At 37.6% G+C, this 17,222-nt stretch overlaps 1 protein-coding gene across 8 annotated transcripts in view; it reads left to right on the forward strand.

Annotated features, from left to right (window-relative positions):
- Window positions 1-17,222, forward strand: part of PROM1 (prominin 1) — a 68,406-nt gene that overhangs the window by 38,681 nt on the left and 12,503 nt on the right. For all 8 annotated transcript variants that reach the window (XM_075091823.1, XM_075091825.1, XM_075091827.1 and 5 more), the window contains 12 exons: window positions 1,817-1,880; window positions 4,688-4,777; window positions 6,102-6,319; window positions 6,715-6,789; window positions 8,021-8,084; window positions 9,855-10,014; window positions 12,064-12,216; window positions 13,057-13,180; window positions 14,142-14,245; window positions 14,654-14,738; window positions 16,002-16,148; window positions 16,427-16,498. In XM_075091823.1, the coding sequence (XP_074947924.1) occupies window positions 1,817-1,880; window positions 4,688-4,777; window positions 6,102-6,319; window positions 6,715-6,789; window positions 8,021-8,084; window positions 9,855-10,014; window positions 12,064-12,216; window positions 13,057-13,180; window positions 14,142-14,245; window positions 14,654-14,738; window positions 16,002-16,148; window positions 16,427-16,498 (1,356 nt within the window). The remainder of the gene's footprint in view (window positions 1-1,816; window positions 1,881-4,687; window positions 4,778-6,101; window positions 6,320-6,714; window positions 6,790-8,020; window positions 8,085-9,854; window positions 10,015-12,063; window positions 12,217-13,056; window positions 13,181-14,141; window positions 14,246-14,653; window positions 14,739-16,001; window positions 16,149-16,426; window positions 16,499-17,222) is intronic.

Here is a 17,222-nt window from a genome sequence, read left to right on the forward strand (position 1 = left end):
GACATCTGAGGGATGCTGTAATAGATTTCCATATCTGGAGTTGTTCCATATGCAATTATTTGTTTGTGCATGGCATTGTGACTGTCCAGTGATGGTGGTATATGGCAGGAAGTGGAGGTCATGCCAACAATCTCTCTTGGAACGAGTGCCTTTTGTCAGTCTGGAGCTGACTCAAGGCACAAGAAGGTGTAATCCAGTTGCATTGGGAACCACTAGACTCCCCTTCACAGCACGCTGAGTGCCAACAACAGGAAACACTGGAAAACACAGAAAAATCTGTTATGTAGAAGCAACTGCCTTAATAGAGGAAAAAAAATGGACAGTAGCTAAAAAGTTAATAAAAATGCCTGAATTATTGAATTTAAGTGTCAGGAGTTGAACATTTGTGCCAGGAATTCTTCAAAGTCTCAGGTAATGGTTTTTAGTTTCTGGGCAGGATTATTTATTTTTCATTTTTAGACTTGATAGCACTTAATGATGCAGTCAGATATATCTTCTAAGTAATTTTGACAGACAAAGTACATCGGTATCATGTATACGCAGACATTTGTAAGAATTTCTCAAGGGTAGGAGAAGGACTTCAGCTTCTTGAAGAAGTTGTAAAATCCAACCAATTGGCTATAAAGCTCTGAAATCCTAACCAATGTCCTTGATCATCAGGATGAGGTGTACAGCATATAAGAGGATTTGTAAAAAGAAGTCGCGTTAAGGGTTCATGTCATAGAAGATTTGTAGACGATGAGTGATAACACTATTAGTTATACAGAATCGCCTTTTGTCTGTGACATTGCTGGAGACAATGCAAAACCTGTAGCCCTGCAAAATTTTAGTCCTCATGTTAGCCTAGGATGACAAAACAAACAAACAAAAGTGCACCTACAGCCTTTGTAGTAAGGAGTTCTCAATTTTTTCTCCTTTTTTTTAGAAAAAGGAGGTCTGCCTCATACTTTTGTCATTTAATTACAACCACCACTGCTGTATGATTGATAGGTTGGTTTGATGTTTTTTTTTTGTCTGTTATTTTTTTTATTTACTCCACGGGAAGTTGGAGATTGCAAGGCAGATACACTTTGGTACACATGTGAGTCACGTTTAAAATGGGAACCCCATTTGTCAAGTGTGTTAGCCATTACATTAACTCAGTTGGCATAGGATTCATAATTCAAAATTAATGTATTTTCAAAATTAGTAGAGTAAGATTTCAACTTGAGATGGTTCTTTGATAGCATTTTAATCCAAACTCAGGATCTGGTGATAACTAAGGTGTTGTTTCATATTGTTATGGTGTCTTGGAAGAGCCCAAGTTGACTGGGCCAAACCCACTTAGGAAACACAGTTGCATTAAGACAGAGCAGCCAGCTCCTTTCCGCAAGGGAAGCTCTGAGGGGCTGCCCAGATACAAGCTTGTTGAATTGCTTCAAAATTACCACCCAAACAACTTGCCATGTGTCCTTCTGTGAAGGAGGAACTAATGCCACTGGAAAAATCAAATAGCAGAGACAGAGATACAAAACTAATAATGCCCAGACTGACGTGAAGCCTTTATAAGGTCACAGTTCCTGCTACTTAACACTTCTAAGTTGAATCATTTACACCAGAGATGCTCCAAGTAGATTTCCCAATTCAACACATTTTTTATTATGTGCGGTTCTGCCAAGCAAGGTTTTAAAATAGCTAACTGAAAGCAGTAGAGAGCCAGGATTTTGGTGGTTTGCACAAATATTTTGATAGTTTCAAAGTGGCAGTTTGACTAATTATTTTAACATATTACTTTTTTCCAATTATATTAATAGTTTTTTTACCATCTTCTTTTCAGCAAATTGACTACTTAGTGAGCCAGTACAACACAACTAAGGATAAAGCGCTCTCTGACCTAAACAGTACGTACTTTGATGTAACAGAGGTTAGTGATGTGTATTTAAAGACTTCAAGATGATGAATAGCTCATAATGCAAAGTGAAATTTTATTTATAAGTATACAGTTTTCAAGCAGAAGTGCTGTTCTCGGTGGTAAATGAGAGTAAAACCTTGTGGTTTAACCCAGTAGGCAGCTGAACACCACACAGCCATTGGCTCACCCCCGCCACCCCAGTGGGATGGGGGAGAGAATCGGGGGAAAAAAAAAAGTAAAATTTGTGGGTTGAGATAGAGACAGTTTAATAGGACAGAAAAGGAAGGGAAATACTAATAATGATAAAAGAATAAGTGATGCACAATGCAGTTGCTCGCCTCCCACTGACCATTGCCCAGCCTGTTCCACAGCAGCGGTCCTTCCTCCTGGGCAGCTTCCCCCAGCTTATATACTGGGCATGATGTTATATGATATGGAATATCCCTTTGGTCAGTTTGGATCAGCTGTCCCGGCGGTGCCCTCTCCCCTCCCAGCTTCTTGTGCGCCCGGCAGAGCACGGGAAGCTGAAAAAGTCCTTGATTAGTACAAGCACTACCCAGCAACAACTAAAACATCTGTGTGTTATCAACATTATTCTCACCCTAAATCCAAAATACAGCACTATACCAGCTACTAGGAAGAAAATTAACTCTATCACAACCGAAACCAGGACAAACCTAAAATTCTTTTCACATCAAATATCTTGGAGCTAGTGTAATGCATATTATTTCCTGAAATAAAAGCCTTCTATTAAATTGCTTATACAATAAGTCAGGCTAATATTTTATTTTCTTTTTTTATAGTTCAGTAAAAAAATCACCACTACTATTTAATGCATTTTTAGAATATTATTCCTCAGTTTTTAACTGTGGAGCCAGATGTCAAGGAACAGAGCTACTAGCTCTTTTGATGGTTCCAGTGAGTGAGAGATCTCTGTAGTTGTTTATTTTTGTTGTTATACCTTTGTCCTCTACTCAGCTAGAAGCTGAGGTATAAGCTTATCTTCTTTCTAAAGCTGCTTAACATATTTACCATTTCAGAATGAGCAACTGAAGAGCAAGAGGTAAACCTTGAAATACAACTGCTGCACTTTCCTTTTCAGCACAGTTATAATATGAGGCATCACCTTTTAAAGCTCTCAGTAAACAGGAGCAACCAAACTAATTTTTTTTTTTAATTTGAGCATCACTTTCCACAACTCATAATAACAAAAAGGGCTGACCATATTCAGTGCAGATTAAGATTCAAGATGCAGTGTTAGCAGGTCTTAAAAAATGTGTACAGGTCTGCATTTCAAACAGAAATACCAAAACCAATTTTTAACAATATTGTTGCTCAGATCAAACTATGCAGTTGTGGCAGCATGCCACTCTACCATGAATTGACTTATCATGCCCAGGATCTGTCCTTCTGACTTGGTTTAAAACATAGATTAAAGGTAGTTTTCAATGCAGCCAGCTTGGCGTACCCTGAGGTCAATGTGTCTTGTCTATTTGAGGCTACTAAAGCACATTGAATGTGGTTGCGAAAGAAGTAGTAGTAGTAGGCTTCCTACTTAATTTCAGGCAGGAACAGTTTGGTCTAAAAAAATGTGTGTCATCTTTAAGTCAATAATAACAATAGTAACAAAAATAATAATACTAGCTTGTAGCTTCCCAGGCACTCCAAACAAAATTTCAAAGTCAATATTTATTTGTTCTCAGTGCCAATTTAATGTGTTAGTTAACAGGAACCTAGCTGGATCTGTGATGAGAGCACTCATCAATAAATAAAGATAGCTTTTATTTTATTGAAATACCAGATTTAAGTGTGTGACACCTGGGGACAAAAGGATTTCATTCTAAGGGAATCAGCAGTAGCATAAACGTTGAGAGAAATGTAGATGAGTTCAGTTTGCCCGCCCTAAGGAAATGCTGAAAAGGGTTTTCTGCTTGATAAAGATTCTCATCCCAAGCCAGACATGACAGTGCTGACAGTAATGGATGCTTCTGTACCATGCAGTATTCCCATCTCATCAAGAGCGAAAAACTAAAAAAGCTGTTTCCCGTGATCTGAAAATGGAGGGGATCCAGAGACTGCCTAAGGGATATGTTACATTAAGATGCTTCACCAAACTTTGCTTGGCATTGGCATGTCTTCTTGCTGAACTAAGCTTCATTTCTGTCTGTGGGCAGTGAGGCAGGAGGGTTTGGAGGTGGGGTTAGCATTGGATAAGCATGAAGCCAGCACTGTGAGCATCAGCACTGAACGCACTGAGTGAGGGGGCAGGGACTGGCAGACATGTGCTTAACATGCTTAAGGGATTTCAACAGAGATGGCTGGCAGGTCTGGGTTGTGGGTGACCTTGACATTGCTGGATACGTGAGGAACAAGAGAAAGGAAAAGAATTAGTTTTCTTGTTCCTCTTGCACTACAAAAACGTAGGATGTAGTGAAAGAGTGTGCCATAAAATCCCTGTCCAGATGTTGGACCTCTTTAAGATAGATTGTAGAAAAAAAAATTGCTTCCAAAAAGTAGTAAATGCAATGAGATACATATTGTGTGTCTTCACCTATAGGGTCAAGTGCTAGTGAATATTCTTTGCCATATTTCGATTTACTGCTTTCATTTATAGGCCTATAGCTAGCTAAAGGAGAACTGTGTTCCTGCATTATCTCCTGTCGCTAAGTTCTGACTGCCAGGCCTTAGAGAAATTTTAGTAATATATGTATACTTTGTTAAGTAAGAATCGGACAGCTAAGAGGTAGTTTAAATTGAACTAGCGTGTAATGGGATTTTTATCTCTCTGTACTACAGATGTTGGACCTTTGCTTGGAAATAGAGTTCAAGAACAGCTGGGAAAAGAAGTGCGTCCTGCACTTGATGCGGTTCTCACAATGGCAGGAGGTAAAGATGTACATATTGTTGTATTAATGTCCTGTTGCCATGGTAAGACAAGCATCACCTTTCTAGTGCACAGCATGGGATGACTTTAAGCAGTACCATGGTTCAACTTTCCATTTTTGTACAACCCTTCATGTTTCTTTTAAACTGAGGATTTCAGCTATTTTAAGGTTCATAAATATATTTAAAAACTAAATCAAGATTTATGAGCCATTGTTGATACATGGTTTCAGCAGTTATTGAAGAGAGATGAAGTCTGAATTCCCTGCTCCAGATAATTGTCCCTTTCCATTGAATATAAGGGAGACTAGGAAAGCTGCTTTGAGAGCTGTCCAAAGGGCTTTGCAGGCTAGTCCACGGCAGGTCAGGGAGTGAACATGCAGTGGCCCTGTCCAGTACACTGCCAAGCCTGTTTTTAGAATGCTAACCATAATTTCTTCATTGTATCTTTGAGTGTAGCATTGCTTATGCTTAGTTCTGTCTCTCTGTAAAGAAAATATTCTGTTGTTATTTTTTCTATTTAAGGGTTTTTTTGAGGAATAAGGTACAGCTTATAGAGCAAAGGGAAAGGCATCTGTGAACTTGAGTCATTTTGGGTTTTTTACCCATGAATTCTTTCTCATTCACTCGTCATCATTCTCCTTTTTTGCTTTATTTCTCTTATTTGTCTTGAAGTCAAAGTGGAAAGGGCTATCAAAGGTAAAAAAATACAATAAAACCTTGTGTTGTGTGAAGTGCACTTTATTTTTGTAATTTGTGTATTTTTAGTTGTATCTGTGTGTTTTTTGTCTGCTAAACACCTGTTCAGTGGCTGTTTTTTTGGTTTAGTGTGATTGGGATGAAATCTAAAGCCAGACAGTGTTGAACACTTATTAATGCGTGCTGGTGCAACATGATCTCTTTCCCTTTCATCTTGCAGCTACATAATTTGTGAGTTGGATTATAACCAAAATACTGAAAATACTGTTTTGTGGATATGGGCTTTCTTTTAATTTCTAATGACTGAGTGTTAATGTTCTTTACTGAAACTACTGGGTAAGAAGAGGTAGGGAAAGGGTAGAAAAGAGTAACGAGGGGAGTGGATAGGATCTCAATAGAAGTAGCCTGAGCACATTCATTTGTTTGTAGGAAGACATAAGTGATACATTTTTATGTGCAATAAATATATATTCTGTACTAGAGGGTTTTTCTGGGAGGGGCCAGGGTTATTTAAATCAGTATTGTTAAGAATATCATAGCGTTTATGAATGTGCACTTTCTCTTCATATCTGTATCTATAGACTGGTTTCTAACTAAAGCTTTTCTAACAAACTTTACATCTTTACAGCCATCAGAGAAACGAAGGAAGCACTGGAAAATGTGAGTGTCTCTGTAGAGGTTTTGCAGGAGGGAACAGAGAGGCTTCATGCAAACTTGACAGATGCTAAAATGCATCTAAGCAACACCCTCAATGATTCTGCATGCTCTGCGGCTCAGGCTGCCTCAACTTGCAATATCATCAGGAATTCATTAAACCAACTGAACATCAATGCCAATTTTAGTGGGGTAAGAGAATATTTTTCAGAGTTTTACAGTGTGATTGCCTTGAATAAGCCTGGTAGTATCTCTGCAAGTTAATGGCTCGGTGTGCGCTGTCACCTGTGAGACAAGTGACCTTCCTTATTCTGTGTTTCTGGGTAATTCTAGTCACTGTGTAGAAGACGAAGTTTGTGTCAAGCAGATACATTAAAGTGCTGCTCTGGGCAGTGAAATAGTCTGCCCTCTCAAAAATACTGAGGTTAAGCTTTATTTTTGTACAGTAAAGGTTTCAGGAGTGTGCCAGAAGGATTCTACTACAAATTGTCTTTAGTTTCTTTACCCTCTCTCCTACCTTTGAAATATTTAGTAAATGAGCAAGACTACTACTTTGATGTGACTCAAGAATGCTTTTTGCTTCCTAGTTGCCAGGAGTGAGCTCACAGCTTGCCAAGGTCAATGATGTCCTTAAAATAGACCTTTCTAGTCTGGTTCAAAAGGTACGTTTCTTGACAGGCTTGTAAACTGTTAATTAATAAACTGGGATGCTTACATATCACTTGTTTTCCCTTGGCTTTCTCAAGCAGAATTTTCTTGCTCCTACCTCATCCTGCCTCATGGTGGGTATCTCTCCTTACTATTCCATTGTTTGGCCAAGATTTAATATTTGAAAGTATGAATGTAGTGCTTTATATCCCCAGGATACTACAGATCAAAAATGTATTGCTAATTATCTGCTTGAAAGAACAATCCTTAAAAAACAAAAAGGCAGAAGCATGGATCTACTAGCATGCTCTATATTTTTTCATGCAAACTAAATTAAAAAAAATCCATCCTCTCCTAATTAGTTGTATTGTATTCCAGCTATTTTGAAATACATCTTTCAAATTCTTTGTGTATATTTGATATGAAAATTGGTGCAACAGACCTAATGTCATTGCTATTAGTGTTTTTGCAAGACTATCCACAAAACACCATGATTTTCACCTAGGAAGAATGGCTTAGTTTGAAGCAGTTTAAAAATCTAGCAATCTGAAAACGTTTGCTAGGAATAGAAAGTATTGTCTGAAACCAAATGCTGTGTATAGGGGACTCAGACCTCTATGTGCTTCTGAAGTGATCCAGCCTGCAGGATGTAAGACCTCAAGCATCCACTGCCGTGGCTTCTCCTTTCTGTCCAAATGAGCTACTGAGTTTCGTCCCCATGGTTTAGACTTTTTCTCCCCTTCTCACTAAAGAAAGCATTGCAGTGTCTTTACAGGCAGCTGGAGTTCATTGTTTGTAACATGTGTTTCATGTTAAGAAGGCACAGAATTGCAAAGAGGTGGTGTTTGACTGGTACGCAGTAACTCCTTTCACTTAGTGAGTCTTCATATGTGTGTTCTCAGTTTTGTATGAGAGAGATCTGACAGGCAACAGTCTCGATTTTGTGTGAGATAGGTCTGACAGACAACAGTACTATAAAGTTTGAGATGATTGTGACAGACGCGTGTGTATTTAAATGTAGATTTTTTTCTAAGGAATACCCTGGAGGGCAAACTGAATCTGAAATATACTTAAGTTCCTATTTTACTTGGACCTTTGCTAATCTGCAGTGATAAAAATATATTTTTCCTAGTATTACCATGTACATTTCAGCATGTGTATGCTTTTAGTCCTTGTATAAAAGGAAAAAAATTGCAGGTAATTTGGCAATGAGAAACTTAAATTTTTTCCAACTTTTATTCTTAGGGTTATGCGGCATTTAATGATACTCCAGACTTAGTGGTGAATCAGACCAGGAATATTTTATCAGGTGAGAACAAACTATCTTTTCACTTTGATTGTTTAATGTTGATGGTTTTACATCACTTACTGATGTTTTTGTTTTCTTTTATTGATAATATATTTTCTGGGCTAAAGATCATTAAAAATGGAAATTTAAAACTTTTTTTTTCAGTCTGGTGCCACAAAAAAACCCATAGAAAATTACTGTGCCTTAATGAGGCCCCAAAATTAAATCTAAGAATAGACCATATGGCATTTTATGGAGGATTTTTATTTGTTAGGCTTTTTACTGCTCAAGTAACGAGAAATCTTGGGACCCCAACTGTATGGTGACACTTTATTTGGTTGAAAAGCTAATTTTCCTTGACTGATGTGTCTATGATGTATTTAGGAGTGTGATGTTAAAAAAACTAAACCTGCCTGCTGCTGTATTAAAATCTAGCGGATGGCAAAGGGGAAGTAAAAATATGCCTGAAGTGTAATCTAAATGTCTTTGTTTTGTTACTTGGGCTTTAAATTGTTCCTCTTTAACAGTACCTGGACACTTGACATTTGAATAAAATGTAGTATAGCATATGTATACTAATCTGTTTTAATTTTTGTTCTTGCATTGTGGACCTGTTCTGCATATATAAACAGCTGTTCCTTGTAAGTTTTTCTTTTTTTTTTTTTTCCACCTGAGCAAAATGAAACACAGTATGTGTACAAACATAGTGTACTGTGTGACCTTGCCTAAAATAAGCCAGTTTTCTAAAACTGATATGGTTTTCATTAGGAAATCTAGTGCAGATTTACTCATTTCTGGTATCTGCTGATATGCATAAACACAGACAGGCCATCTTAATTTTTCTATTTATAAATTATTGGGGTTTTGTTCTTATAAAAACTGAGTTTGAGTTACAAATCAAATAAATAGTTTTACTAGAAAAAAATTGCATTTATTTTTAAACTTTTAAAAGAATAGTGTTTTGGTACCTGGTTGAATTTAGAAGAGTAAACATCAAAACAAACAGCCAAAAACTTCTCCAGTTATTGTTTGAGAGTAGGAAGGTGTTGCCTATACCAAATAGCAATCTATAGTTATACATCCTGCTATTTCAAGTACGTTCCAAGTTGAAAGAAGAAGAGTAAACAGAAAATGCATTTTACAGATAGACAATATGTATAATAAATGAATTAATCGTGTCTTGGTGTATCTAAATAGTGTATCTAAACTGTAAGTATAGAGTAGCATGTTCATTCATAATTTGAGGAAAAAGATGGCTTAATTGATCATTATCTCAAGAGTGTTGCTAACTAATTGGGATTAATTTAACTAATCTTTTTTAATAAATTTGAAAATAACTAGTTTAGATTCTCAGTATAGGCAGTCTAATTTCTTTCACAGTGTTGTATTCCCAAGGGATGGAGTTTAAATAGATTTTGATCTTCTCGTAAACTTAGTGGCTAATTGTCTTGCTCAGTGTTACTATTTGCAATATTGCATGAAAAGCAAGATTGAAGCTGGCTAAATAAAAAGAGACACATTCATTTTAATGAAAGGAAAGAGAGAACTCTGGCTCGACATCTACATCATTCATCATTAAACTGAATGCTAAAAATAAAGTGTGCGTTTTAAAATGCCATTGTGTTACTTTGAAGCTCAATGTTTTTGTTGCCTGCTTGTTTCTTCCTCACACTTGTCTTCATGGCTTGCTTATTACATGTGGCAAATGGCTTGATGGTATTTTATAATGCACGTGTGGAATGTAAATGACTTCTATGAATCTTTAACAGTATAATATGTTTATTCCTTTAGATATCAAAAATGTGTTGGAATCCATTGGTTCAAATATCACTACCTTCACAAAAACGCTCCCTGTTCAGAAGGTTTTAGCAGATTTGACGATATATCTTACACAGAGTGAAGCATACGTTCAAGATTATTTTCCAGTAGTGGAGCAGTATGATTTCTACAGGTATGTACAGGAAATAAGGCAGGAGTGAAGTGCTACTTGTGGTTAATACTTTGTAATATTTTAATGTTCTGTCAAAGCATTTAAACTATTAATGATGGTACGGTGAAACAAAGATGCTATAAGGCAATTGTTTGTTACGGGCATTTTGGTAAAAGCCAAAGCTGCAGCTAATCAACGACTGGGTGCTCTTTCACTACAGAGCAAGATGTAGTTTCTGCTCTGTAGGCCTTCAGGTCTTTTTCCGGAAGGATAGACTTGGGTAGATGTCAAAAGTGTGATGCATAAAGGAATGGATTCTTTCACAATGCCAGGGCAACTTCTTATGTAGGGCTTGTTTTTGTTGAGTTGCAGGTAAGTTGCGAGAGCATAGGACTGGAGAGGCCTTGAAGTCAGTCCCTTTTTATTGCACCCTTTCTAACACAGAGGAGGAATAGCAGGGATTCTGATTCCAGCCTTGTAAATCTTTGCGCAACCCTGCTCGTTCCTACTGGTGTAGTACTTCTTGTGAACACATGGGTTGATTGTACCTTGACAAAAACATATTTTTTCTATCTGAGACTTTTGTGTCTCCTGTAGTTGAGTAATAATCTCATATTTTGAAGCATAAAGCTTTTCATTTCATACCATTTAACTTTGTCCAGTTTTCCTCAAGCTCATCAAGTTCTCCCTACATTCTGACACTTCAGTTGATCCCTTATTGATAATAGCGTCTATCTTTGTGTCATAATCGGTGTCACCGGTAGAGAATAAGCATGCCAAGAGCTTTAATGTAATGTTAAATAAAAGTGAGCAGAAGACTGAACTTTAAGAACCTTACTTATAACCTTACCTTTAGCCCATTCCTTACCTGGCAGTTTTTGTGGTGAGCCTTAATTTGACAAATCTATCACTATTTTCTTGGAAGCTCAGGTTGCATTTAACCAAATAAATATATTTATATTGCTTCATTCTGCCACAGTATACCTCTGTTAATCTTTAGATTCAAAAAAGTGGAGAAATATATCTCATCTACTTGGCACTTAAATACCCATTCTTGTCAAGCCTAACATAACAGTACTTGAAGTACAAATGAAACCAACAAGCTTGTAGTTGTCCAAATTATTTTCTACCCATCTCTTTCTTAATTACAGGTGCAATATTTGTAGTTCTTAATAAGTATTATTTCATGAATGTGCCTGTCAGCATTAACGTTTTTCTTTCTCTTTATTGGCTGTGCATATCCATTATGATACTCCTTTCTCTGATTTTTCTGATTCCTGCTTTCTCTCCACAAAGGAACAGGGTAGAGAACAGGGAACTTAAGAAATGATTCTGTGATTCTATGAAATATAAGCCGGGAGGAGTGCTGATGAAAGGGAAAAGGAAGAGCAGAGGGAGTTAGGAGAGGTGAAAGCCTAAAATGGTACACGAAAACTATGAATACATGGATGTGCTCCAAATACGTGGACAGATAGAACTGTTATGTGATTTAATAAAAATGAAAGTTCAATTCCTATCAAGATCTTTCTCCTGATCAAGTTCCATTAACTACTCTATATGTTGAAAGCATTCCAGCACAGACACACAAAGCCTAGGGTTTAATAGCCTTAAACGCATTGATTTACGGTTACAAGCCTAATACACTCTGTGCAAAAAGTAGCAAGCCTTACAGTAAGAGCAGTTATGTACTTCATGACCAATGGCCAGTCCACATTAATACATTTCTCTGTTGCTTCTTGAATAAATTACTGTTTGAGCATCTGCCGCCTCTGAGACACTGTTTGCTCTGCTTGGAGCACCTTGACACTTCAGTACAGTCCACCTGCGGTAACTGGAGTTGGGAACACCTTGTTCCTGTGATGTTTGTTCCTCAGCCCTTCAAGTAGCAGCTGTCTGTAATCCAACAGTGGTTATGTTCTGGCCCAAAAAATATGCTAGTTTAGGAACAGTGTTTTTTCAGTGCTAACATTTGTTGCTCAAACAGAATCAAGAGTGGGCCAGCTGGGAATATAGTATTGCCTGATGTGTTCCACATGCTAATAACCAAGTCGTGTGGCTTTTATTCCTTAGGTGGCTAGGTTGTCTCATTCTGTGCTGCATGGTGGTCCTGATTCTGGTCTTTTACTATCTTGGACTGCTATGTGGTACCTGTGGTTATGATAAACATGCTTCTCCAACAACCAGAGGCTGTGTCTCCAACACTGGAGGAAACTTTCTTATGGCGTAAGTTTCACTTATTGGTGAAAAAATAAAATAAAGGTACCTGTAGAAGATTGTTTTTCTTGATTTTGAAGGACATACGTATAAAAAGAATTTGTTTTGTTACCTGTGTATACGTGCTGAGAAAAAATAGAATAAAAATGAATATTAACCTCATGTACTAGCGCTAAGGGACTTGGGGATTTTGGGTTGCTCTTTCATTGAGGATCATAGCCGAGTGATAAAACCTCTGAATCTACTGTTTTAAAGCAAGTGCTGCGGCTAATGAATTCTTATGCAAGCCCATTTGGAAACTGCAAAAACTAGGAACAGATAGTTGAAAATATAAAGGGAATTTGTAGCTTTTTAGGACACTTGAGCACTTGCTCAAAAGAGAAAAAGCCACACGAGGAGACAAGAAACACTTGACTTTCTCAGAGCACTTTAGGATGTTTGGGGTTGCTCTTAGAAGTTCCCAGAGTGATTTAAGGTCATTTCTGTTGGGTGCAAGAGAAGATTGCATCTGAAATGAGTCTAAAATTCTTTTTAGAGCACAAGGCTAGAGAGTTGAACTTAGAAAAGAAAATAGTATGCTTTTGTGGCTCTTAAACTTAACTGTTCAAAGACTTTGCAAACCCAGTGCAAATGTGAGCATTTTAGATGCCCTTCTGCCAAAGACTGAAAGGGCTGAAATGTATAAGATGTTTCAGAAGGCAAGAACATACTTGGAAAACAGGAGTATTTCAACCATCTACCAGTTTTTTTATCTCTGTTATAGGTGCTAACTGTTGGCTTCAATGTTGCCCCAAGTACACATACTTGTTCTAAAAAAGCAAAAACTTACACGACTTATTTCTTTTTCAGTGGTGTTGGATTCAGTTTTCTTTTCTCCTGGGTGCTGATGATTGTGGTGGTGCTCACTTTTGTCACAGGTGGAAATGTAGAAAAACTGGTCTGTGAGCCCTTTGAAGATAAAACTTTATTCAAGGTGAAGTTATTCAAGTTATTAAACAACAGACTCCCCATGAGTCCCAATGGTCTTGTCAGTTATGTATGGCGTATTAATTTTTATGGGACACTTCAAGTGAGTTTGGATCTGGTTTTATTTTCCTCTTACACACTGAATAGAGACATAAATCCTTGCTTGATGTAACTTGCTTTGCAGTGTAAATACTGCATGCCTGCCTTCCTTTGGAGATAAATTTTTCTGTGTTTCAGTATTTCTTGGTGATGTGGAGCTTTAATATTCACTTTCTGCACCAGAGAGACAGAATTTGCTGTTTTGCTTGTATTTCCATTAGTGGGTGATAAGCTTAAATGTGGGTATGTGTCAAAAGATCTGTCCTGATTTTGGCTGGGATAGAGTTAATTTTCTTCCTGGTACCTGGGTAGCTGGTATAGTGCTGTGATTTGGGTTTAGGGTGAGAATAATGTTGATAACACGCTAATGTTTTAGTTGTTGCTAAGCAGTGCTTACACGAAGTCAAGGACGTTTCAGCTTCTCGTGCCCTACTGATTGAGAAGGCTGGAGATGCACAAGAAGCTGGGAGGGGCCACAGCTGGGACAGCTGACCCCAGCTGGCCAAAGGGGTATTCTATACCATATGACGTCATGTTCAGTATATAGGCAGGGGGAAAGCTGGGGACTGGCTGGGCATCAGTCGGTGGGTGGTGAGGAATTGCATTGTGCATCACTTGCTTTGTATATTCCTGTATTGTTGTTATTGCTGTTATTATTATTATACTGTTCTTATCTCAACCCACGAGTTTTCTCACTTTTACTCTTCCAATTCTCTCCCTCATCCCACCAGGGTGGGGGGAGTAAGCGAGTGGCTGTGTGGGGCTTAGTTGCTGGCTGGGGTCAAATCATGACAGTCCTTTTGTATATGAATGAATTAATGAATCAAAAACTTGCAATTATAGTAACATTACTGAGTTTTGTCTTCTAGGTTTTGGATACTCCCTACTTACTAAATCAACAGTGGAAAAACTATCTTTCCGGCATCCTGTTTAAAAATCCGAATATTAACTTGACTTTTGAAAAAGTGTACAGGTACTAAAGTTGTGGTCAATATTTAATTCAATTAATACATATTGTTTGTGTGGTATCTTCCATACTTCATATTTCAAGCATGTGCAGAAATCGCACATGTTCCAGAAAGCATTCTGATTTTTTAGTGAATCACTAGCAGAAGCAGTTTTCTCCTATGTGTGAGTTATTAGAGGTAGTCTTAGAGTAATATTGTATAATGATAGTTGAGCTCTTTGAAAAGGTATTTTGCATCTTTGAGACCAGCAGAAGTTAATCGCTTGCTTTCTTATAGACTGAGCTTCTAAAAATACAGTCAGAACTTTTTTTTTAAAGGGCTGATTTTCTTAGAATATGAAAACATTGTTAATCATTCTGTTAACACTTGGTCCTCAGGGTGGTTTTTAGGCTGATGTATTTTTATTTTTACAGTGATTGCAAGGAAAACAAAGGAATTTATACTTCCCTTCACCTAGAACACCTGTTCAATATCAATGAATTTCTAAATATTAGTATGGTAAGTAAAGAAAGCATGTGCGAGTTCATAATTATATTTGAAGGCTGGAGAGATGTTTGCTCTTGAACAGTCTGGGGTTTATGGGACACATCCTGCAAGGAGGCAAAAACTGCCCAAGGTAGTTTGAAGAAAGAAATCTATTTATAAATAAGATGTCTTTACCAGTCGTAGAAGAAGACTCAAGTCTAGCATCTTCCAAAGGCTGTTTACAGTGTTTAATGAGAATCTTGTTCTCTATATAAATGCCTTTCTTGGTGTGTTCTCTTGTTTCCAGTCAGATTTATGTTGATCCAGGATATGATATGCTGTACTTCTAAGAATGGTTCTGACTTTGGTGGGAAGGGGTTGGGATAAACAAAATCTTTTCAGTTGTTTTCAATCTATTCAGCTGTAATAATCCATAACTGCACTGTCATTACATGACTCTACTAGTTTTGGGGTTGCCTATAATACTGATCCTCATTACAGCAGTCCCTAGGGGACCTGTGTTCCCTTTTGCCAGGCACCGTACCCACATTTAGTAGGTAAAGTCCCTCCCCCAAATAACAGAAAATTAAAATGGAACAGGGAAGATTCACGAAGAGGGAAAATTATTTTGAGTTTCTGCAACAGACTAACGGTGGAGGCTGTCAAGGAAGACAGGTTTCCAGATTCCTCATCTATTGCTCTGCAGCCTTTGCAGGACAGGTAACATTATAGATTTGGGTGCAGTGCAGGAAGACCTCAAGTAACAATAAGCAAGTCATCTTTAATCATAACTAAACATATTTAGCAGAGTCTCATCCAGTCCTGTGGCCAACACAGCAGACAGTGTCTGTCCTGGCTACAGCTGAGATACTGAATTCTCTAGGTTTCCTTGATTAGGGCCAGGGGTAGAACTTAAAATTTTTAAGGATGACATTTCCTGGAGGGGAAAGGGAATTCTGTTTTATCTCAGTCTCCTCTTAGGAGGGACTAACATCCATTCAAAGAAGCCTGCTTAAAACATAATAGAAGGAAAGTAATTCATTGGTATGAAAGATGCATAGGTGGGTTAGAACATGGCATGGCTAGACTGTGTGGATACTGCAGGGAAGGGAAGAACATTACCTGGTAGGTTCTGTTAAAGTTAATTGAATTAAACTGATGCAAGCAAAAATCAATGTGTGCTGCTTCACAGAAGTGTTGAGACCTCAAAAGAAGATGCTTTGGGGAGGTGGGGACTATAGAGGAATATGCACAGGGAGCAAACTACTTCTGTGCTTTGTTTTGTTTCCCTGACAGTATACAGAAGATGTAGCACTTAAAATTGAACACATTCAGATAAACCTCAGCAAAATCATTCTGCTGGATGAAATTGGGAAGGAGAATCTTCTGAATTTCAGCTCTTCAGGAATAGAAGGGATAAACTTTGCAGCATATTTGACAGAGGTGAGACTACAGTAAACTCAAGACAAGACTGGGATAAAGCATAAAATGAAATGTTTCTTTAGCAAAGAGCAAGACTGAGAAAAACCTGCTTTTATGTGAAACAGTATGTTTTGAAGAATCAAAAAACTTGGACCAAAAGCAATTCAGAGGTTAAGGTCAATAAATATTTAAAGAAATAAAGGCTAGATGAAGTAGATGGTGTGGTTAAATGCAAACAGTCTGTATATGCAATATAATCGTACTCTTTTTCTTTCCCTATTGTTCACATCTTGTTTCAGATCAACAAAAGTGTTACCAAGGTTGATCTTCTGTCATTTGCTAATGACTTGGAAGCAAGAGCAGACCAGCTGGTAAGTTTAATTCACTAATACAATAACACATAAAATGTATTGTGTATATACTACATAAGTATAAATACATAGCCAAGTATTTAGACTTCCTTCTTGCACTTCAGATGCTTATATACATGACGCAATGTCACATAAGAAAAAACTTACAAGAGCAATGCTGCATGTGAGCTATATTTTTAAATATTGCTAATCATTGATTTTTGTATGCTAACTGTTCTACAATTTCTGCTTCGGAAGTGTAATTTCTTAAATTCCCGTTTGCTTAAGAAGTGAGGGGAGTACTCTGTTTGAGTATTTTCTGTGATGCTGTCTACATTTTAGGGTCCCACCTGGAAGAAAAATTGGTTAGATGAAGATGGAAAAGATTATTTGAATTCATTTCAGTTCAGTTAGCAAGCAGAAGATTTTGCCATTAGCAATAAACTTAATACTGTGGCAGCTCATAAGGGCTCTAATGAGAACTGAGGCTCTGTTGTGGAGGGAAAATGTACAAAAGAGATCCTGTCTGCTCTGAAAGCTTTTTGAATGCAGACACATGGACAACAGTCAGTGGGTAGAGCTACAACATTGCCCACAAAATGAATCTGCAGAATGACACAGCTGTGTTAACACATAGTAAATATTCAGTTGATGTGTTTGCATGCATGCCAAGGTCACTTTATTTTTCAAAATGAAAGTAACAGTTTGGACACTGGCCCAAGACAGATTCCTGCATGGTGATGTG

This window comes from Phalacrocorax aristotelis, chromosome 4, assembly GCF_949628215.1.
Source record: "Phalacrocorax aristotelis chromosome 4, bGulAri2.1, whole genome shotgun sequence".
Lineage (NCBI taxonomy): Eukaryota > Metazoa > Chordata > Aves > Suliformes > Phalacrocoracidae > Phalacrocorax > Phalacrocorax aristotelis.